The sequence below is a fragment of the Euleptes europaea genome, chromosome 1 (assembly GCF_029931775.1).
Source record: "Euleptes europaea isolate rEulEur1 chromosome 1, rEulEur1.hap1, whole genome shotgun sequence".
NCBI lineage: Eukaryota > Metazoa > Chordata > Lepidosauria > Squamata > Sphaerodactylidae > Euleptes > Euleptes europaea.
Genome location: NC_079312.1, coordinates 177,825,704 through 177,849,658, shown reverse-complemented (window position 1 = coordinate 177,849,658; position 23,955 = coordinate 177,825,704). Strand labels below are relative to the sequence as shown.

The 23,955-nt window shown below is 52.5% G+C and overlaps 1 protein-coding gene across 2 annotated transcripts in view; it reads left to right on the top strand.

Annotated features, from left to right (window-relative positions):
• Positions 1 to 4,096: 4,096 nt before the first annotated feature.
• Positions 4,097 to 23,955, top strand: part of SLC6A8 (solute carrier family 6 member 8) — a 38,074-nt gene continuing 18,215 nt past the window's right edge. Inside the window, exons 1-4 of one of the 2 annotated variants that reach the window (XM_056848824.1) lie at positions 4,097 to 4,258; positions 19,769 to 19,900; positions 21,866 to 22,112; positions 23,216 to 23,348. In XM_056848824.1, coding sequence (XP_056704802.1) covers positions 4,171 to 4,258; positions 19,769 to 19,900; positions 21,866 to 22,112; positions 23,216 to 23,348 — 600 coding nt within the window. In that variant the 5' untranslated portion in view covers positions 4,097 to 4,170. The remainder of the gene's footprint in view (positions 4,259 to 19,768; positions 19,901 to 21,865; positions 22,113 to 23,215; positions 23,349 to 23,955) is intronic. The other variant, XM_056848898.1, reaches the window with a different exon arrangement.

Genomic DNA, 23,955 nt, shown 5'->3' with positions numbered 1-23,955 from the left:
GCACTAATGACTAACTGGAAACTGTTCAAACAATGCTTATAACAATAAATGTATAACCAAACCACGACTGTGTATATACATTTTATCACAATGTGCAATACATGTTCTAAGAGAATCATCCTTGCTGTTATGCAAGGTTACAACATAATATACAAACATTACCAACAGCAACATAGCAGCTTCATGGGTTCACAACTTTGCAAACTGCAATTGACATTGACCAAGTCCCAAAGCGACAGGCTACTATGCCGTCTGTTCACAATGACTGACACTGGATTTTCTACTTCATGGGTGTGCATTTTGCCCTAGTTTATGGCTTAGAGTGGAAGACCAGGACCGAAGAAACCTCAGTGAAAAGGGACTTTTACCGGAGCCCCTTCTCTTTGTTAACTGGCCTCACTACGATTTTCTCTACATGCTTCCATTCCCAATTTAGGATGTTTGTGTAGCGTTGGAACCTATTGAGTTACCGTTTGTATGCTTTGGGATTTTGTCAATGAACACACATGAAGCTGCTTTATACTGATCAGACCCTTGGTCCATCATAGTCAGTATTGTCTACTCAGACCGGCAGTGGCTCTCCAGGGTCTCAGGCAGGGGTCTTTCACATCACCTGCTTGCCTAGTCCCTTTAAGTGGAGATGCCGGGGATTGAACTTGGGACCTTCTTCATGCCAAGCAGATGCTCTACCACTGAGCCACAGCCCCTCTCCACGGCTCTCCAGGGTTCTAGGCAGGGGTCTTTCACATCACCTGCTTGCCTAGTCCCTTTAACTGGAGACGCCGGAGATTGAACCTGGGACCTTCTTCATGGCAAGCAGAAGATCTACCACTGAGCCACAGCCCCTCTCCACGGCTCTCCAGGGTCCCAGGCAGGGGTCTTAAACATCACCTGCTTGCCTAGTCTCTTTAACTGGAGACGCCGGAGATTGAACCTGGGACCTTCTTCATGGCAAGCAGATGCTCTACCACTGAGCCACAGCCCCTCTCCACGGCTCTCCAGGGTCTCCAGGGTCCCAGGCAGGGGTCTTTTACATCACCTGCTTGCCTAGTCCCTTTAACTGGAGACGCCGGGGATTGAACCTGGGACCTTCTGTATGCCAAGCAGATGCTCGACCACTGAGCTACAGCCCTTCCCCGTCAATTGCAGTTTGCAAAGTTGTAGCTATGTTGCTGTTAGTAATTTTTGTATATTTGTATGTTATTTGTTGTAACCTTGCGTAAGTGATTCTCTAAGAGCATACACATTGCCCATTGTGATAAAATGTATACATGCTATCGTGGTTTGGTTATACATTTTTTGTTATAACCATTATTTGAAGAGTTTCCATTTAGTCATTAATGTTACTTTTTTGTTTATTCTTCAAAGTACCTGGAGGCTGGCAACCCTAAAATGAGAGGCATGGGGTGGACGAACATGAACACATGAAGCTGCCTTCTACTGAATCAGACCCTCGATCCATTAAAGTCAGTATTGTCTACTCAGACTGGCAGCGGCTCTCCAGGGTCTCAGACAGGGGTCTTTCACATTATCTACTTGCCTAGTCTCTTTAACTGGAGGTGCCGGAGATCGAACCTGGGACCTTCTGCATACCAAGCAGATGCTCTACCACTGAACCATGGCCTCTCCCCTATAAGGCAGGATCCCTTGTTAAGAGAGCGAATGGGGCGGCCCCATCGGCATCTTTCCTTGGGTGTAAATCACACACAGTTCGGCGGGGTTTATTCCCAAACATGTCAACCGAGTAGGCATTGGGACGGGTTTTACAGCCTGACCCCGAAAGCAAGCACCCCAATCCAGGGCAGCAGTTTGCACTCCAGAAAACGCGCAAAGGGCAACGATCCAAAAACTGCATTCCCATGCGTCCTCAAAACTGTAGCGGGACCCTAGGTGTGCAAGAGGGTTACAAACCTCCAGGTGGGGCCTAGAGATCCCCCACAATGACAACAGTTCTCTAGAGATCTGTTAACCTGGAGAAAATGGCTGCATTGTAGGGTGGGATTTATGGCATTATACTGCACCGAGGTCCCTTCCCAATACCCACCATTTCCCGGACTCTACCCCCCTAATCTCCAGGAATTTCCCAACCCAGAAATGGCAACCCCCCATAAGTAGGGCCACTGGCAGGAGGTTTGGGGGCAGAGCCTGATGAGGGCAGGTTTGGGGAGGGGAGGGACTTCAATTCCATAGAGTCCAATGGCCAAAGCAGCCATTTCCCCCAGGGGAACTGATCTCTATCGGCTGGAGATCACTTGTAATAGCCAGACCGCCAGCTAGTCCCTGGAGGTTGCAACCCTATCCATAAGGCACCCCCTACCCCGCAACGCCTGCACAGAATGCAATGGCATTCACACACAGAGAGACCCGTGCACAGAATGGAAACCTGCCTTCTGCAGTCTGCAGAAATAATGGACACGCTGGGAGGAGGCAGAGCTATGGGAACAGGTGCAATGTGCAAAGGGGGGGGGAAAGCAGTTCTCCCTTCCCAATACCCTGCTCTTTCCGGACTCTACGCCCCCCCCCCCAAATCTCCAGGAATTTCCCAACCCGGAACTGCCAACCCTCCCCGCAACCCATGAGCAGAATTCACTGGGATTCACACACACACACACAAAGAGACCCGCGCGCAGAACGGGAACCTGCCTTCTGCCGTCTAAAGAAACAAGACACGCGCTCGGGGGGTGCAGAGCTATGGGAACAGGTGCAATGTGCAATGTGCACGGGGGGGGGGAGGAAGCAGCTCTCCCTTCCGGCTGCAATAGCCATGCCCCCCCTCTCACTCTCTCCCCTCCTCTCCCCTCTCCCTCCCCCCTCCCTTCTCTCCCCCCTCCTCTCTCCCCCCTCCCTTCTCTCCCCCTCCTCTCTCCCCCTCCCTCCCCCTCCTCCTCTCTCCCCCCTCCCTTCTCTTCCCTCCTCTCTCCCCCCTCCCTTCTCTTCCCTCCTCTCTCCCCCCTCCCTTCTCTTCCCTCCTCTCTCCCCCCTCCCTTCTCTCTCCCCTCCTCTCTCCCCTCCTCTCGCTCCCCCCTCTCTCTCTCCCCTCTCCCCTCCTCTCTCCCCCTCCCCTCCCTTCCCCCTCCCCTCCCTCCCCTCCCCCTCTCTCCCCCTCCCCTCCCTCCCCTCCCTCCCCTCCCTCCCCCTTCCCCCCTCCCCTCCCTCCCCCTTCCCCCCCTCCCCTCCCTCCCCCCTTCCCCCCTCCCCTCCCTCCCCCTTCCCCCCTCCCCTCCCTCCCCCTTCCCCCTCCCCTCTCTCCCCCCTCCCCTCCCCTCTCTCCCCCCTCCCCTCCCCTCTCTCCCCCTCCCCTCCCCCTCCCCTCCCCCTCCTCTCCCCCTCCCCTCCCCCTCCCCTCCCTCCCCTCTCTCCCTTCCCCCCCTCTCCCCCCCTCCCCCCCTTTCCTTGCGGCGGCCGAGCGTGGAAGGAGGAAGGCGGAGCAGGCGAGGGATCGCGGCGGCAGCGACGACGGCGGGGAGGGGGGGGGGACAAGGGGAGGGGGGAGGGAGAGCGAGAAGGGGGAGGGCCGCTGACGTCACGGGGCCCGGCCCCCGGTCCCCCCCCCCCACCAGCCGTCCGGGCGCAGGAGGGAGGCGCCGGCAGAGGCGCCGCAGCCGAGCAGGAGTCCGCCTCGACGGCCGTGTGCGCTGCAGCCGCCGCAGGAGCGCTCCCCGCCGCCGCGCCTCCGGGAGGGGCCCCCCGGGGGTCTCCCCCCTCGCCCGCCCGCCGGCCCCCCCGCGCCCCCCGGAGCCCGCTTCCCCCGCGGCCAGCGCTGAACACATGAGGTTTTTCAGGCTGACCTTCAAGTGCTTCGTGGATTGCTTCTGAGCCGCCGCCGCTCGCCCCGTCGACCCCCCCGGAGACCCCCGACGCCCCCCACACCGCCCACGCCCAGGGGGCTTCCTCCGCACCCCCTCCTCTCCCTCCCCCCCCCGTCCCAGCGCGGCCCCGATCCGCCTGGAGGGGGGCGGGCGGCCCTCGGGGGGCCCCCCCGGCGCCATGGCCAAGGGGGCTTCGTCGGAGGGCGGCGGGGTCTACAGCGTGTCGGCCGAGCCGCCGGAGAAGAGGACGGGGCGGGCCCCCCTCGCCCTGGGCCCCGCCGGGGAGAAGGGCCCCGACGCCGAGCCCCCCGGGCCGGCCCTGGCCCTCCTGCCCCCCCAGAGGGAGACCTGGACCCGCCAGATGGACTTCATCATGTCCTGCGTGGGCTTCGCCGTCGGGCTGGGCAACGTCTGGCGCTTCCCTTACCTCTGCTACAAGAACGGCGGAGGTGAGCTATGGAAGGGGCACGTGGGCGGGGAGGGGGGGAGAGGCGGACCCTGGGGTGGGCTAGAGTGGGGGGCACGGCCCGGTGGTGGAAGAGAGGGGCGGGATGCTTCCCTTCCCTAGAGGAAGGAGATGGGGCTGTGGAACTCCCTGCCCCAGGATGCAGTGATGGCTGCCAACCTGGAAGGCTTGAAGAGGGGAGTGGGCATGCCCATGGAGGAGAGGGCTATCCATGGCTACTAGTCCGAATGGACGCTGGTCATGATGCAGACCTATTCTGTCCAGGATCAGAGGAGCAGGCCCATTGGATGAGGTGCTGTGGAACGCAGGTTGGCCCCTGGGTGACTGGATGGACCTTGGTCTGATCCAGCAGGGCTATCCATGGCCACTAGTCAAAATGAATAGTAGTCATGATGCACATTTATCCTCTCCAGTGTCAGAGGAGCATGCCTGTTACATGAGGTGCCGGGGAGCACAGGCAGGATGGTGCTGCTGCAGTCGTCTTGCTTGTGGGCTTCCTAGAGGCACCTGGTCGGCCACTGTGTGGCCAGACTGCTGGTCTTGATGGGCCTCGGTCTGACCCAGCAGGGCCTTTCTTATGTTCTTATGGAGGATGGAGCTATCCACGGCTACTAGTCCAAATGGATACTACTCATGATGCATCCCTAGTCTCTCCAGGATCAGAGGAGCGTGCCCATTATATTGGGTGCTGTGGAACACAGGCAGGATGGTGCTGCTGCAGTCGTCTTGCTTGGGGGCTTCCTAGAGGCATCCAGTTGGCCCCTGTGTGAACAGACTGCTGGACTTGCTGGACCATGGACTGATCCAGCAGGGCTTCTCTTATGGAGGATGGGGCTACCCATGGCTACGAGTCCAAATGGATATCAGTCATGATGCATAGCTATTCTCTCCAGGGTCAGAGGACCATTCCCATTATATTAGGTGCCGTGAAACACAGGCAGGATAATGTCTTGTTTGTGGGCTTCCTAGAGGCACCTGGTTGGCCCCTGTGTGAACAGACTGCTAGACTTGATGGGCCTGGGTCTGATCCAGCAGGGCTTTCCTTATGTTCTTATGGAGGATGGGACTATCCATGGCTACTAGTCAAAATGGATACTAGTCATGATGCATACATATTCTCCCCAGGATCAGAGGAGCATGCCGAATATATTAGGTGCTGTGGAACACAGGCGGGATGCTGCTGCTGCAGTCGCCTTGCTTGTGGGCTTCCTGGAGGCCCCTTGTGGGCCCCTGTGTGAACGGACTGCTGGACTTGATGGCCCTGGGTCTGATCCAGCACGGCCTTTCTTATGTTCCTGTGAAGGGTGAAAAGACGTGGTGCTTCAGTTCCTAGGAACGAGGCACCTGATTTTTTTTTGCCCTAAGAAAGGTGGGAGGGGGCGGCATCCTTCCTGGCAGGAGAGATCCAAGGGGCCAAGGTGCGGTCCTCACCTACAGCCTGGAGTCAGGTCGGGCAGTGAGGTTCAACGATCTGGAGCTGGCGATCTGTCCTCCTCCCGCGGCCTGGCCTCGATATCCTTCGCTAAAGGGCAATTGTACTCTGTTCAGGGACCGCTGAAGACTCCTTGGGAAGAGAAGGGCCGAGGCTGGTGTGGGAGACAAAGATGAATGGGGAAGCTTGTTTGCAAAGTCCTGGCTGAGGCCTGGAATGTGGGTAGAGCGCACCTTGGGAGCGGAGCGGGACGTCCGCCGTGGGACCCAGTCGCTTGGCAGAAAGGCAGCCTTGTCAATATTTTAAATGTATATATTTTTTTAAAAAGGGAACTGGAGAACCCAGCCAGCCTCCCGCACTGGGGTTGCAAAGATCCCAACGCAAAAGCGTGTGACCTCCAGGCAGCCGAAAACCTGGGGGTTTAGAAATGAAATGTCTTTGCCTTTTAAAAGCGGGTTCATAACGTCACTCGGGAGCCGTGCCAAGGTGAAGTCCGAAAGGCGACGAACAAAACCCAAAGGGTTTGGTGCGGAGGGGCAGGAGGGGCTGTGGCTCAGCGGTAGAGCATCTGCTTGCATGCAGAAGGTTCAATCCCCCGCATCTCCATTTAAAGGGACTAGGCAAGTAGGTGATGGGAAAGACCTCTGCCTGAGACACCAGAGAGCCACTGTCGGTCTGAGTAGACAATACTGACTTTGATGGACCAAGGGTCTGATTCAGTGTAAGGCAGCTATAGGTGTTTATGTGTGTATTGTCCTGTAAAAGGGAATCCGATCTACAGGTGGGCTTCTTACAGCTGGGGTGGGGGATAAGGAGTCCTATGAGAAAGTGTTCCTTCTGTGGGGAGGGTAAATACCGAGGCTGAAAGAGGAGCGAGCAGTGATTAGATACAGGAGGAATCCTGTCTAAGCTGGAGTTACACGGGGGAGGGAGGGAGGATACCAGTTGGCACGGTGCTGCCTTGCAGATGTCACCCCACGCATTTCTTGTTATGGAGGGAACGAGGTGCATCCTCCAACATACAGAAGGGAAGAAAACGAGTCGGTTTTTATATGCCGACTTTCTCTGCTCTAAGAGAGCTGTGACTAGCCCAAGGTCACCCAGCTGGCTTCGTGTGGAGGAGTGGGGGAAACCAACCCGGTTCGCCAGATTAGCCTCTGCGCTCATATGGTGGGAGGAGTGGGGATCGAACCCGGTTCTCCAGATCAGAGTCCACCGCTCCAAACCACCGCTCTTAACCGCTACACCACTGGAGTTCCTCCACTATCTGACCGCTTCACACTCTCTCCAGGATGCTGTCTAAGTGAGATGCAATGGGGAAAGTGTCAGACTAGGAGACCTGGGTTCAAATTCACACTCTGCCATGGGAGCTTGGGCCGGCCACACCCTCTCAGGTGAACCTACTTTGCCGGGTTGTTGCGAGGATGAAATGGAGGAGAGGCGAACAGAAACAATGTTGGGTCCCCCGCTGGGAAGGAAGGATGGGAATGAAGGAAATGGATAAATGAAATGGGAGAGCAATCGCCCGCCGGTTCCCCTCTCAAAAATACCGGCTGGGTGAGGTGGAGGCTAATCTGGTGAAATGGATTTGTTTCCCCACTCCTACATATGAAGCCAGCTGGGTGGCCTTGGGCTAGTCACAGCTCTCTTAGAGCTGACTCAGCCCCACCTACCTCACAGGGTGTCTGTTGTGGGGAAGGGGAAGGCGATCGTAAGCCGGTTTGAGTCTCCCTTAACTGGTAGAGAAAGTCAGCATATAAAAACAAACTCTTCTTCGGACTTTAAGGGTGCAGCGTGAAAATGGTAAGGCTAGGTTCTGGGAAACCCGGATTCAAATTGCCACTCCACCATGGAAACTCGCTGGGTGACCTTGGGCCGGTCACACGCCCTCTCAAGCCAACCGACCTCGCAGGGCTGTTGTGAGGTATAAAACAGACGGGAGGAGAACAGGAGTTGGGCCCCCGCCGGGGAGAAACGCAGGGTGCAAATGAAATGCCGTGGAAACTTGCCGGGTGACCTTGGGCCGGTCAGGCACCTCAGCCTCACAAGGTTGTTGTGAGGATAGAATGAAGAGGACAATGCCAACGGCTTTGGGTTCCCACGGGGGAGAAAGTCAGGGTATAAATGAAGTCAAGAAAGAAATAAAGGGCTCCCACTTCCAAAATTCATCTCCTTTTCCCTGCGGCCCCAGCAATTCCCTTGACTTGTGGGGTTTGCTGCTTTGTGACTATGCCCTGGGCAGCAGAGGCGGGCCATTTACGCATGGGAGGTTTTGCCTGGGATTTGCTGCTCTCTAGGTGCACATTTTTTCCCCATCTGGATTCTCAAAACTCTGCATGGGGGCTCATTTTTGAGTTTTGAGAATTCGGATGGGGAAAAACGTGCGTCTGCAGAGCGGCAAATCCAAGGCGAAGCCTCCCGTGCATAAATGGCCATGGTGGTTTCTAAGGTGGAAAATCCCGACGTGGCACACCCGGGCTCTTAAATGGAAGGGAACAGTGGCGCAACGTGGAGGGAAGCTCTCCTCCACCTACTCCCTACTTAAATAGTCGTTTCATCTCTCCAGCCATGCGCGGTTCCATTTCTCCCAAGGCGTGAGCAAGAGAGGTGCCGGCGCGTCAGATCTCTCTGACGTGAGCGCCGCCAACCTTCACGGCGCCCACTTTTTCACCTTGCGCAGTAGTCTGCCTCTTCTGTGGGGATGCGAGACGTTATGGAAGAGGCACTGTCCGTTTCCTCTTGAACAGGAGGGCAGGGGTGGAGGGGGGCATTGGCGGGAGGGGGGAAATCAGCAGGCAGGACAAGGTTGTGGTGTCTGCCAGTTGCCCCCTGCAAATGCCCCCCCCCCGGGATGTTTTTAACTTCCCCCTTCCCTAGCTGCCTTTTTTGAAACCGGTAGTGAGTCTGGCTGGGGGAACAGCCGGGGCGGGGGGCTTTTGCGTGGAAGAATCAGTGAGCGTGGGAAGGCTTAAGTACCCCTTTCCCTTCAGCCAGCGTGGTGTAGTGGTTAAGAGCGGTGGTTTGCAGAGGTGGACTCTGATCTGGAGAACTGGGTTCCATTCCCCACTCCTCCACATGAGTGATGGAGGCTAATCTGGTGAACTGGATTTGTTTCCCTGCCCCTCCACACAAAGCCAGCTGGGTGACCTTGGGCAAGTCACAGCTCTCTTTGAGCTCTCTCAGCCCCACCTACCTCACAGGGTGTCTGTTGTGGGGAGGAGAAGGTGATTGTAAGCCGCTTTGGGTCTCCCTTAAGTGGTAGAGAAAGTCGGCATATAAAAACCAACTCTTCTTCCTCCTCTTATTCTCCCTTTAGGAGCGACCACATTCCCCGTTCCCTTGGCACACGGGGGATCTGGAGGGCGCATCTGCCAAGATCGTATCTCCTTTGGCCCTGGGTGGCGTGCGTTGTATTAAACACGCTCCCGAGCTTGCAAATGACATTTGTATAGTCTACAGCTTAATAAGGTTATAAAACACGTGGGCATGGCAGATTCCACCTCCCCGCAAGGATATACTCGGGGCAGTGACCGCTGCCTGGATCTGTAGAGAACCAGAACGGAACGGTGCTTTGGGGCGCAAAGGAATCTACTTTTAATCTCAATCTAGTGTCCGACCGCTGAGGTCAACGGTGACACATCAGGAGAGAGTCAGAACAAGCCAGCTTGCGATTGGCTGTTGTGGAGGAGGGGAGGGGGGATGCGGAGAAGTGATGCGGAGGGTAATTGACTTCCACTCAGGTGTGTTTCATTGGCACATCACGCTGGTTGCCCAAGAACATGGGAAGGTCAGTTCGGCCAGAGGGCGAGGAGAGACCAGATAGCCTGGTTGAGATCGGGGCCTTTTTTGCAAAACCGGGCCTCGGCTGCAAAATCCGGGTGGGACAGCTCCCGGCCGCCCCCCGGACACGTGTCGAGTGGAACCCCCACATCCTAAGATATACCGCAGCCGCCTGCCAGACACCTGGGCTGTGAGCCAGAGGGGATGACGCTACTAGCATCTCGAGCCTTTCTTCACACTTGTCTGGAAAGGCTGTGGGGGTGTTGGGGGGAGGATAACATAGAATCATAGCGTTGGGAGGGACCACCAGGGTCATCTAGTCCAACCCCCTGCACAATGCAGGAAATTCACAACCACCTCCCCCCCACACCCCCAGTGACCCCTCCTCCATGCCCAGAAGATGGCCAAGATGCCCTCCCTCTCAACATCTGCCTGAGGTCATAGAATCAGCATTGCTGACAGATGGCCATCTGTGTGTGTGTTAAGTGCCGTCAAGTCGCTTCCGACTCATGGCGACCCTATGAATGAAAGTCCTCCAAAATGTCCTATCTTTGACAGCCCTGCTCAGATCCTGCAAACTGAAGGCTGTGGCTTCCTTTATTGAGTCAATCCATCTCTTGTTGGGTCTTTTTAAGCAGAGGCCATCTAAAAACCTCCAGGGAAGGAGAGCCCCCCACCTCCCGAGGAAGCCTGTTCCACTGAGGAACAGTTAGAAAGTTCTTCCTAATGTCTAGATGGAAACTCTTTTGATTTAATTTAAACCCGTTGGTTCTGGTCCGACCTCCTTAGGCAACAGAAAACAACTCGGCACCCTCCTCTATATGACAGCCCTTCAAGGACTTGAAGATGGTTATCGTATCACCTCTCAGTCTTCTCTCCAGGCTAAACAGCCTTGTCAGACCCCCTTTTCCTGTGCCTCAGGGTTGCACCACTCCTGACACGACGCCACGCCACTGTTCAGCGCCCTGCCGAATCCGCCCTCTCTTAGGATCAGATCCTCCTCCCTGCTCTCCGAAGGACGGAAAGGTGCGGCCGGGCTGCTAGCAGCCGGGCTGCGGGAGGGGTGGCGCGTTGGCTGGTGCGCCCTCCTCTCGGTCATGACCACTCCCGGAATGAGTCTCTCACACACACAGGCTGACTCCCTGATCAGATGACCGGCCCGAGCTGACACCGCTGTGTACGTTTCTCTCTTGCCAAGGGCTGGCCGTGGTGTATATGTGTACACAGCCAGTGTGGTGCCGAGTTTGAACCAGGGAGAAAATCCCCCACGCGGTCAGGAAGGGTGACCTTGGGCCAGTTGCTGTCTCTTTCTCTCAGCTTTATATCCTTCACAGGGTTGTAGTTACAGGGGACTGAGGGGTTGAGAGCCAGCGTGGTGTAGTGGTTAAGAGCGGTGGTTTGGAGCGGCGGACTCTAATCTGGAGAATCGGGTTTGATTCCCTGCTCCTCCACATGAGCGACGGATGCTTATCTGGTGAACTGAGTTGGTTTCCCCGCTCCTACACACGAAGCCAGCTGGGCTAGTCACCTCTCTCTTAGAGCTCTCTCAGCCCCACCTACCTTACAGGATGTCAGCTATGGGGAAGGGAAGGTGATTGTAAGCTGGTTTGATTCTTCCTTAAGTGGTAAAGGAAGTTGGCTTATGAAAACCAACTCTTCTTCTTCTTGACTATCCCACCGGGAGCTCTTTGGAGCAAAGGTCTTGATAACAAGATAATCATTCAGAATCTGAGGTCTTTTATGCATGGCTGTTTCCCTCGCTGTCACCGCTCCGATGACTTTAGGGTCTTTGTTTGGATTATGCCTGCCGTTTCCGACCCATCGCATAAAGTCGCCTCGCTCTCCCCCTGCATTTCCCCCGCGTTTTGCCCGTGTTTTCAGAGACCTGTTTTATCTCGAATTTGAAAATTCAGACAAATCGGGGGGAAAGGAAGGGGGAGAGCGAGGCGACCTCTGACAGTCGGAAACGGCATGCGTAATCAGCACAAAGACCCAAAGTCTTCAGATGGGTGACGGCGAGGGAAACAGCCATTTGCAAAAGTCCTGACTGAGATGTGGGGGCGGGGGGGCCATGGTAGCCGCTGGTCTTCCTTCCAAGGGTGGCCACCTCTGGTCTTGCCCATTCGCTCCTGAGAACTAGAAACCCAGTTTAATTTTAAACACCAGCCATTTCTATCCAAAGGGATGTATATGCTGGAAGGGAGGCAGGACTTCTATCCCAAGCGTCTGTACAAAGTAAAAACTCGGAGCTGTGTTTGGGGAGGGGCCCTGGCTCAGTGGCAGAGCATCTGCTTGGCATGCAGAAGGTCCCCGGTTCAATCCCCGGCATCTCCACTTAAAGGGACCAGGCAAGTAGGTGATGTGAAAGACCCCTGCCTGAGACCCTGGAGAGCCGCTGCCGGTCTGAGTAGACAATACTGACTTTGATGGACCCAGGGTCTGATTCAGTAGAAGGCAGCTTCATGAACATAAGAAGCTAAGAAAGGCCCTGCTGGATCAGACCAAGGCCCATCAAGTCTAGCAGTCTGTTCACACAGTGGCCAACCAGGTGCCTCCAGGAAGCCCACAAGCAAGACGACTGCAGCAGCAGCACCATCCTGCCTGTCTTCCACAGCACCTAATATAATAGGCCTGCTCCTCTGATCCTGGAGAGAATAGGTATGCAGCATGACTAGTATCCATTCTAACTAACAGCCATGAATACCCCTCTCCTCCATGAATATGTCCACTCCCCTCTTAAAGCCCTCCAAGCTGGCAGCCATCACCACATCCTGGGGCAGGGAGTTCCACAATTTAAATATGCGTTGTGTGAAAAAATATTTCCTTTTATCTGTTTTAAATCTCTCGCCCTCCAGCTTTAGCAGATGACCCCGTGTTCTAGTATTATGGGAGAGGGAGAAAAAGGTCTCCCTGTCCACTCTCTCCAAGCCATGCATAATTTTATAGACCTCTATCATGTCTCCCCTCATCTGCCTTCTTTCCAAGCTAAACAGCCCTATCCGTCTTATCCGCTCCCCATAGGACAGTTGCTCTAGTCCCTAATCATTTTGGTTGCTCTTTTCTGAACCCATGAAGTCATGCGTTCATGTGACTCTGGTGTCCGCCTGACATTTTCAAGCGATGGATTGGACGACATCAACAGGTTCCTAGTCCTCTTGTTTAAACACAGAGGGAGAGAGATTCATTCCCAACCTGGTGTTTCAAAAGCGTCTGCTGCTGGTTCCGAAACCGGCAAGGCGGGGGTTAGACTACAAGAGAAAAACTATGCTCCAAGCCGGGTTAACGTTAGCTCCTCGTGGCTGGGACAAATTGTTTTCTCTTTCTCCATTCACGGGAGAGATCTGGGATCCGTCCTCCGTAGACGTTTTGACACGACTTGCGCAGCTTGCTATGCTCGTAAAGTCTTATTGAATTGAATCATGCTGCGCAAACACCCCGAGGGATTGCCAGCGCCTTGAACTGTGGCCCAGAGGCAGTGCGCTGGTGCACGCGCATGCCGTTTCTCACCCTCACGCTGCGGGGCTCGACGGTGTCCTGGCTCCCGGCTTTGTTCCTCAGGACAATAATCTGTTTCTCTAGGCCAGCAGAGAAAGGGGGGCATTGTGAAAAGAAGTCTGTGATATCCGCAAGATGCTTCTTTTCATTCTCAATCCTGTTTAAACTCTAGTAAAGTTTTGAGGCTTACTGGGACTCTGGATGGGGGGGGGGGTGATCCAGACAAGCAAAGAGGGGTGGGACCACAGTTCAGCAGGAGAGTATCTGCTTTGCAGACAGAAGGTCCCAGGTTCAATCCCCATCGTCTCCAGTTAAATGGAGTGGGAGATGCCTGAGACCTCTGAAAAAAACTGGGGCTAGTCAGAGAGGTCAAAACTGACCTTGACAGACGAACAGTGTGATTCAATGAAAGCAGCTTCATGAGTATTTGAGCAACAACCTTTGGGGATGGGCTGTGGCTCAGTGGCAGAGCATCTGCTTGGCATGCAGAAGGTCCCAGATTTGATCCCCAGCATCTCCAGTTAAAGGGACTAGGCAAGGAGGTGATGTGAAAGACCTCTGCCTGAGACCCTGGAGAGCCGCTGTCGGTTTGAGTAGACAATACTGACTTCTATGGACCAAGGGTCTGATTCAGTAGAAGGAAGCTTCATGTGTTCATGTGCGTTTAAGAAGCTGGGCAGCCGCTGGGGCCAGAAAGGGAACTGTGTGTGGCTGTGGTTAGGGGAATAGAAAAGTAGGCAAAGGAGGCCTGAAGGCATCCTCAGAGGTGGGTGAGGGTAGTGGAGATAAAGAGGTATTCAGTGGACAGCCGGCCTGGCCTGAAGTGACTCTTCTCCCATCTCGCAGGGAAAGCCACGGAGAGGTGTCGGCTTGCAACAAGCCAGGGACAATCCACAGCCACCCTTCTGAATGAGTGATGCAGGGAACCTCCCCTCGGGTAATCTGCAGGCAGCTGGTAGAGAGTCAGTAGGAGAGCCGTCCATATAAAAACCACAGAGCTTCAGCAGCTCACGTGTTGCGGATTCCAAGGGCAGGCACAGAGTCTCGATGGAGTTTTTGGTCACCGACTCGCAGGCACCTCTGTTGGATGCCCGTGGTCCATCTTGATACATACCTATTCTCTCCAGGATCAAAGGAGCATGCCTATTCTGTTAGGTGCTTTGGAACGCAGGCAGGATAATGCTGCTGCACTCGTCTTGCTTGTGGGCTTCCTAGAGGCACCTGGTTGTCCCCTGTGTGAACAGACTGCTGGATTGGATGGGCCTTGGTCTGATCCAGCATGGCTTTCCTGATGTTCTTATGGAGGATGGGGCTATCCATGGCTACTAGTCCAAATGGCTGCTAGTCATGATGCATACCTACTCTCTCCAGGATCAGAGGAGCATGCCCATTATATTAGGTGCATTGGAAGACAGGCAAGATAATGCTGCTGCAGTTGTCTTGCTTGTGGGCTTTTGAGAGGCACCTGGTTGGCCACTGTGTGAACAGAGTGCTGGACTGGACGGGCCTTGGTCTGATCCACCAGGGCCTTTCTTATGTTCTTGTGTAGTCCAGCACCCTCTTTCATACAGCAGACAACCAGTTGCCCTGGAGGGCCAGTAGCACAGAGGCCTTCTGATGTCACCTCCTGGCATTGGTATTCAGAGATAAATTGCCTTAGAATGTGGAGGCTCCCTTTAGTCCAGGGGTGTCAAATATAAGGCCCGAGGGCCGGCCCCGGCCCCTTGAGAGCTCTTATCCAGCCAGCCAGGGCCCCCGGTCCCAATCTGGGCTGGCAAGGCATGGTGGTGTAGTGGTTAAGAGCAGTGGTTTGGAGCTGTGGACTCTGATCTGGAGAACTGGGTTTGATTCCTCACTCCTCCACATGAGCGGTGGACTCTGATCTGGTGAACCGGGTTGGTTTCCCCGCTCCTCCACATGAAGCCAGCTGGGTGACCTTGGGCTAGTCACATCTCTCTTTGAGCTCTCTCTCTGCCCCACCTACCTCGCAGGGTGTCTGTTGTGGGGAGGGGAAGGGAAGGTGATTGTAAGCCGGTTTGATTCTTCCTTAAGTGGTAGAGAAAGTCGGCATATAAAAACCAACTCTTCTTCCCTCAAACCCAAATCCTCAGGTTCTCTCTCTTCCACCGGCTCTTCGTCTGAAAAATAAATGGATTCAGAAGCCGGGAGCTGATGTCTCCTAATTTTTACCTCCAATCAGATATCTGTCTTATCTATCTATCCATCTATCCATCCATCTATCCATCCATCTATCCATCCATCCATCCATCCATCTATCCATCTATCCATCCATCTATCCATCCATCCATCTATCCATCCATCCATCCATCCATCTATCCATCCATCCATCTATCCATCCATCCATCTATCCATCCATCTATCCATCCATCCATCCATCCATCCATCCATCCATCCTGTCACCTATCTAATCTATTTTATCCATCTATCAGCAACATACATAGGCCACGTAGAGGTTATATCTGCATAGAACGTAAGTAATTTCTATGCTGATTTATTTCTCCCCCTCTACAAAGGAACTTGTGCAACGCGGTACAAAAAGGATGCTGTGTCAGAGTTCCCTAGAACCACCTCACACAACTACATTTCCCAGAGTTCTTTGCAGAAAGGGCCTACTATTTAACCCATTGAAGTCTGCAGTGCGCACTTACCCATACATACTCCCGGCAGAGAAAGCGATGAGGATCACATCTACCTGTTTTTCTGTTCTGGAAACCATCTTCTGTAATCCCAGGCATATGGGAGCTGCTTGGAATTGCTGTGTGGGTGGAAAATGAGGGATCCCGGGATGGCCGCTTCTGTCAGGACTTGGTTCTGGGTTCGAAAGCTGCGACTTTTTTACAGGGCAATGGTCTCAGATGGTGAATATTGGACCCCGCTCAGGAGAGGAGGGTGGGAGATGGGCAGGTCTGATTTTGGGGGGGAACTGCCTTTTTCAGCTCTTCGGATCTTTCCTACCCCGGGATGTTAAAAATGGGTTTCAGCGCTGCCGACCCCAGTGAGAACAGCTATTTTCCCTGACCTGCTAGCTCTCTATGTGGAGGGGGTTGGAGGGGCAGGTATGGAAGAGCAGTTCAGTCTTTGTGTCTCCCGGTTTGTAATCGGAAGGAGTCCATCCTGGAAATAGAGCAACCATTCATTGGGAACTAGGCTTCAGGTAAAATCCTGACAATACAAGAGTTGCCAGGACTGGCTTGGGAAATTCCTAGAGATTTGGGGGGTGAATCCCGGGGTGGGATTTGGGGCACGGAGGGACATCAGCGGGGTATATAATGCTACGGAGACCACCTTCTAAAGCAGCCAGTTTCTCGGAGGGAACTAATCTCTATAACCTGGAGACCAGTTGTAATCCTGAAAGATCTCCAGCCACCACCTGGAGGTTGGCAACTCGCCCATACACACCCCATACACAATCATGCCCCAGCCCTCCAATCTTAGCCTCCGAGTTGCACATAAACACAGACTGGGATGCATTGGGGAAGGGCCATAGCTCAGTGATGGGGAAGGGCCGTAGCTCAGTGGTAGAGCATCTGCTTGGCGTGCAGAAGGTCCCAGGTTCAATCCCCGGCATCTCCAGTTAAAGGGACTAGGCAAGCAGGCGATGTGAGAGACCCCTGCCTGAGATCCTGGAGAGCCGCTGCTGGTCTGAGTAGACAATACTGAGTTTGATGGACCAAGGGTCTGATTCAGTAGAAGGCAGCTTCATGTGATCATGTGATTTTCTGCATATCCCCAGGCCTAGATATCCTTCTCCCACACTGATGAATGGGTTCCCGACCACCGCCCGGCTAATCCCCATGGGAAAGACCTTACATCCCCCACAATTATCCTCTTAGCCAGGGATTTGCAAGGAGAGGAGCCGGCCCGGGTCTTCCCTCCATCCAGGGACCTGTGATATAAATAGCAGCCCCCGGAGTGATTTGCACGGGAAACCCACATGTGCTGGGAACACACAGCCTGTCAATCACCGCCACGGGGCTTCAGCGTGCCCAGGCCCCTACGGTGACAAGAAAGGTTGTGGGGCGGCAGCCAACAGAATTGCAAATTTTGTAGCCTGCAGGGTGGGTGGGGGATGACACTTTTGGGTTCTCTTTTGCACAAGATTAGATGGATGGAAACACGAAAGGTGGCGAGAAAGCAACAAAGAACAGAGACTTCTGTTTTGTTCCCAAGATCTTTCCAGCTCCCTAGCAGCTATCTTGGGATCTTGTCCTTCCGCTCTTGTGTTCCCTTTTATTTCAGGGTCATCTGACCAAAGGTCTTGAGCATGACGTGCATAGGATAAAATAATTTTAACAGTATAGATTATTAAAATGTGCAACAGCGGTGACGTTCAATTCTTAAAATACTTGAAACACTTTATAATTAAAATCGCAATCACCAAGAATTGAGTTACTGTACAAGCATAACTGCAATAATAATATCACTACCAGAAAATATTTTTGTTAGTCTTTAAGGTGCTACTGGACTCTTGCCCTTTTTGACTAATAATATCACTAGTTAACAATAGTTTAGCCTTGTCGTGCCTTGAAAGAAACTGTTATTACCAGATATTTCGCACCACGTTTGGTTATTTCTGGGTCAGCATCCCCCAACAGAATTGAGACCACCCAAGAGTCCACAGGAAGACGATATCTTGATAAAACGGGTGCAATCCAGGTGGCCCCGGGTGCAGCCCTTAGGTCACGAAATAACAGGAGGTGATCTATTATTGTCTCACTTGCTCCTGATGCACAGACACATAAGTGTTTTATGCATGGTCGCTTAACCCTCCTTTATTCCCTGGTTCAGCCAGGGTCAAATTTTTGGGAATGCACGTTGCCTCATTCCTTGGAAGCTCAACGCTGCTTCAACGCAAAACGAACCCGGCTTTTCCCATTCCTCTTTTCCCTTGAATTAAATCGTTCCTCCTGGCTCATTCCCGAATCACTGAGCGAGCGTACAGCTTTCTGGGGTCGAGCTCCGCCCCGCCCTTTTCCAAACCCCTCTTCAAGGCAGCATGCAGATAGCCAAACAGGGGGAAGCACCGAAGATTGGCTTCTCTCACAGCCAATCACGAAGTGGTGTGTAAAGAGGCAGGGATTCAAGCGCATCCTGCTACCTCGGAGCTCTTTCTGAGCAAAAAAAAAAGGCTTTTTAAAAAAAACGAGGCTTGGATTTCTCCCCCCCCCCTTCTTTCAGATTGCTCCGTTTTTTGTTCTTAAAATGCTTTTTAATGCAGCAGTTGGGTTTTGGGGGAAGAAAAGCTTATCTCGCAAGGCAAGCCAATTACAGAGCAGCATTTAAAGGGGTGGGACTTGATTTGAACTCGGGAGACGGCTTTTCATGTATTCGTGCCTCCATTGGCGCACAGTTTCGTCCCTGATCTTTCCAGCCAGTGCAAACAGTTCCCCCCAACCCGGGTTACTTTGATCCTGGCTGAAATGGGGAATAAAGGAGGTTAAAGCGACCATGCATAAATGACCATAGTCTATCTGAAAATGGGATTTCTTCCGCTCTTGTGTTTTGCAGCTGTTTGCTAACAAAGTATTTTAATGGATCTGGGAAGATGTGTTTGGATGAATTTGGGGGGGGGGCGGGGAGACTGGCTGTGTATACGTTGCCATTCGTCAGAATCACAGAGACACGGCCAAGGTGGCTGCAAAAATTCTTATGAATCTCGGTTTTTTAAAAGCAGAATGTCAAATCAAGTTCCTAGTCCCTATGCTAGCAAAGATAACGCTTCAAACCCGATGCCTCCTGATGTCTCGAAAGCTTAGGGTTGCCAGCTCTGGGTTGGGAAACGCCTGGAGATTTAGGGTTAGGGTTAGGGTTAGGGTTGAATTAGGGTTAGGGGTTAGGGTTAGGGTTAGGGTTTAGGGTTATGGTTAGGGTTGAATTAGGGTTAGGGTTAAGGTTAGGGTTAGAGGTTAGGGTTAGGGTTAGGGTTTAGGGTTATGGTTTAGGGTTAGGATTAGGGTTAGCGTTAGGGTTAGGGTTAGACGTTAGGGTTAGGGTTTAGGGTTTTGGTTAAGGTTTAATTAGGGTTAGGGTTAAAGTTACGGTTAGAGGTTAGGGTTAGGGTTAGAGGTTAGGGTTTGATGAGGGGAGGGGAGCCAGCGTGGTGCAGTGGTTAAGCGCAGTGGTTTGGAGCGGTGGACTCTATAATCTGGAGAACCGGGTTCGATTCCCCCAGTCCTCCACATGAGCTGCTGGGGCTAATCTGGTGAACTGGATTTGTTTCCCTGCTCCTCCACACAAAACCAGCTGGGTGACCATGGGCTAGTCACAGCTCTCTCAGCCCCACCTACCTCCCAGGGTGTCTGTTGTGGGGAGGGGAAGGGAAGGTGATTGTCAGCCGGCTTGATTCTTCCTTAAGAGAAAGTTGGCCTAGAAAAACCAACTCTTCTTTTTCTTCTCAGCAGGGCACAATGCCATCGAATCCACCCTCCAAAGCAGCCATTTTCTCCAAGGGAACTGATCTCAGTTGTCTGGAGATAATAGCGGGAGATCTCCAGGTGCCACCTGGAGGTTGGCAACCCTGCAAAAACTAGGGGGCTGGCTAAACAAGATTTCTAATGCATGGGGCCTCTGTACCCTGTGCAGATTCTCAGATCCATTTGCCCATTGCCGCAGAATCCAGCTTCTCCCATTGCAGAAGGTGGGTTTCCCTTGGCCTGGAGCTCTTGATTCTCTGAATGCAGAATACACACAGCCGGTAGCTCAGGAAAGACTGGGTTTGGAGAACGTGGGGCTGTCGCTTATTTTGTGCTGCTCACCTGGCCACAGGTGTGTTCCTCATCCCTTACCTTCTTATTGCCCTCATTGGCGGGATCCCCATCTTCTTCCTGGAAATTTCCTTGGGGCAGTTCATGAAGGCGGGGAGCATCAACGTGTGGAACATCGCGCCCATTTTCAAAGGTAAGAGCCCCCCCCTTTCCTGAGACCCTGTTCAGCCCCCCCTCCTCCCCCTCCACCCCTCGAATGTGGGGCTAGTTCACAACAGCCCCCCTGCTTGCCGAGGATGGTCCTGCATCTGAACCTTTTTCAACATCCCCCCTCCCCAATTCACTCTTCCCAAGCCCCTTCTTCACTGTCCTAGAGAAATATTTTCCTTCCGGGGTGCTTTGTAAACTCTCTCTCCGCACCAGTCGTTGGTTTGTGCGCAGATTGGTGTTCACCGCGCATGGACTGCGGGAAATGAACATTTAAGGCCGGCCTTTGGCATGAGTTCTGCACCCATCCCTCTCGCCCCCACTCTCTCAAATGGGCACCTGGCACCCACCAGATCCAAAAAGCAGGAACTGAGTAAATCCAGTTCATAGAATCACAGAGTTGGAAGGGACCACCAGGGTCATCTAGTCCAACCCCTGCACAATGCAAGAAATTCACAACTACCTTCTCCCCACACACACCCCAGTGACCCCCTACTCCATGCCCAGAAGATGGCCAAGATGCCCTCCCTCACATCATCTCTCTACGGTCATAGAATCAGCATTGCTGACAGATGGCCATCTAGCTTCTTCTTAAGAACCTCCAGCGGAGGAGAGCTCACCGCCTCCCAGGGAAGCCTGTTCCACCGAGGAACCGCTCTGACTGTTAGAAAATTCTTCCTAATGTCTAGACGGAAACTCTTCTGATTTAATTTCAACCCGTTGGTTCTCGTCCGACCTTCTGGGGCAACAGAAAGTTGCTGCAACAGAGAGCAGAGAAATCCCCCCCCCCCCGGTCCTGGACTCCAGTTTTTTTAACCTGTTCCCAGGTTGTTCACCTACATCTTGAAAACCTCAGCCAGCGCTCTTTCCCAGTCCCAAGAGCAAGATTCCAGTTCAAGTCCCTTAGCACCTTATGGACCAAAACGTTTTCCCGGGTATGAGCTTTCGAGAGTCAATGCATTCTTCAGAGACAAGTAGGACTGGAGTTCCCTCAGCGCTTGTCATTTGGAACGTGGTGTTAGGGGAGAGTTTTATGGACACCGTGGACCGCCAAAAAGACAAATCAGAGGGGTCTAGATCAAATCAAGCCTAAACTGACCCTAGGAGCTCAAATGACTGAACTGAGGCTATCATACTGTGGTCATATGTGAAGACTGGGAAAGAGAGTAATGCTAGGCAGAGTTGAAGGTCGCAAAAAAACAGGAAGACCCAACATAAGATAGACTCTTTAAAGACTCCTTTTGCAAGACCTGAGCAAGGCTATTAAGAATAGGACAGTTTACAGAGTTTAGCAGAAGCTGAACAGTTAGGATCCAGTTTTCCCTCGTTTTGAGGTTGCCCCGGTGCAGGATTTTAATATTTCTAAAGGCTTCTTCCTCCAGTAAGACGGCACGAGGCAGGGACCTGAGAAATCCAGGGAGAGGGTATTTCTGGAACCCCCAGTTCCTCCGCTCGTGTACATTAATTGGGGAGTGTAACTGGGGAGGGGCCGTGGCTCAGTGACAAGTTATTTGCTTGGCATGCAGAAGGTCCCAGGTTCAACCCCCGACATCTCCAGTTAAAGGGACCAGGCAAGTAGGTGATGTGAAAGACCCCTGCCTGAGACCTTGGAGAGCCGCTGCCGGTCTGAGTAGACAATACTGAGTTTGATGAACCAAGGGTCTGATTCAGTATAAGGCAGCTTCATGTGTTCAATTCTAACTGTATTTTAGGGGACGGGCTGTGGTTCAGTGGTAGAGCCTCTGCTTGGCATGCAGAAGGTCCCAGGTTCAATCCCCGGCATCTCCAGTTAAAGGGACTAGGCAGGTAAAGTAAAAGGCAGGTAGGTGATGTGAAAAACCTCCGCCTGAGACCCTGGAGAGCCGCTGCCGGTCTTAGACAATACTGACTTTGATGGACCAAGGGTCTGATTCAGTATAAGGCAGCTTCATGTGTTCATGTGTCTCCGCAGGGCTGGGGTTTGCCTCTATGGTGATCGTCTTCTTCTGCAACACCTACTATATCATGGTGCTCGCCTGGGGCTTCTACTACCTGGTGAAGTCTTTTGCGGTCACCCTGCCCTGGGCGACATGCGGAAACCCCTGGAACTCTCTTGAGTGCGTGGAGATCTTCCGGCACGGAGACTGCGCCAACGGCACCGGCAACTTGACCTGCGACGAGCTCTCCGACAAGAGGTCCCCCGTGATCGAATTCTGGGAGTGAGTCCTGGCATGGTATCATCCCATCCTGTTCTGGCTACCCCCTCCCCTTCCTCTGGGCTGGGCTGGTTTCCATCTAGAATACGGTACCCCAAAGGTCAGGAATCAACATGAAACGTGGGGCTAATATTGATACGAGTAATCCTGTCAATGATGTATAATAAATTTATTACAAACAAAAATAAGCAACTTATATGCAGCCCTGTTCAAGCCTCTATATATCTATTATAAATATAATAGATATTTATAATAACAAATTAACAAAACAGTGACGAGTCACTGGAAAAGTCAGTCATGCTAGGAAAAGTTGAGGGCAGCAGGAAAAGAGGAAGACCCAACAAGAGATGGATTGCCATGGCCCTCAATTTGGAAGACTTGAGCAAGGCTGTCTAAAGACTTGAGCAAGGCTGTCTTTAGAGTCTAAAGCCTTCTTCGGTGGTCTGTATACCTACAATTCTGAAAACACCTATGCCATTATACAAGAACATAAGTATATATGAATATTACAATCTCGGTGACTGAGTAGAGTGATGTTTGTAAAATGCAAAATGGGTTTGTGTACACTCCATCCAGGGTTGCCTTTTTGATACAAGTAATCCTGTAAATGAAGTGCAATAAATTTAATGCAAACAAAAAATAAACCACTTATATATAGCCCTGTTCAATCCTCTACGTATCTATTATAAAACTTGATACATCTTGGTCACTGAGAGACTTTGAACGGTACACTTCAGTAGATCTATAGGAGCCTTAGGGCGCTTCCACACATACCATATAATGCACTTTCAATCCACTTTGACGCTGGATTTTACTGTATGAATGGCGAAATCCACTTGCAAACGATAGTTAAAGTGCACTGATTGAAAATGCATTATTTGGCATGTGTGAAAGCGCCCTAAGACTAAAAAGGCAATTTTGGATAGAGTGAACATAAACCCCATGTTTCATGTTGATTCCTGACCTCTGGGTACCTTAATCTAGTTTTTCAGGGTTAAATTTTTTTCCACTTTTTGTTGTTGGCTGCCAGTCTGGGCCAAAATTCGCTGGTGGAGCAACGTCTCTTGCTTGCTGAGGCTCACCACATTTTCTTCCCTAAATTGCAGGAACGAGGTGCTGCGTCTTTCCAAAGGCCTGGACTTCCCCGGGGCCATCAACTGGGAAGTGACCCTCTGCCTTCTGGCTTGCTGGGTCCTCGTCTACTTCTGCGTCTGGAAGGGCGTCAAATCCACGGGCAAGGTAGAGAAGCCGGGGAACGGCAGCCTGGCTCTTGCTGGCAAGAGATGGGGGGAAGGTAGGGTTGCCAGGTCCCTCTTCGCCAACAGCGGAAGGTTTTTGGGGAGGAGCCTGAGGAGGGCAGGGTTTGGGGAGGGACTTCAGTGCCATAGAGTCCAATGGCCAAAGCGGCCATTTTCTCCAGGGGAACTGATCTCTGTCGGCTGGACATCAGTTGTAATAGCGGGAGATCTCCAACCACCACCTGGAGGTTAAACCAAAATTCACACAGAAAACAAATATTCCGATACGACCATCATAATGCAAAAGTCATATCCAAGCACAGGTCATAAATTACAAATTTATGACCTCTGCTTGGATATGACGTTTGCATTATGATGGTCGTATCGGAATATTTGTTTTCTGTGTGAATTTTGGTTTAACCTCCAGGTGGTGGTTGGAGATCTCCCGCTATTACAACTGTCATATCCAAGCACAGGTCATAAATTACAAATTTATGACCTGTGCTTGGATATGACTTTTGCATTATGATGGTAATATTGGAATTATATTGAACTGCTTGGAATATTTGTTTTCTGTGTGAATTTTGGTTTAACTATTATATACACAG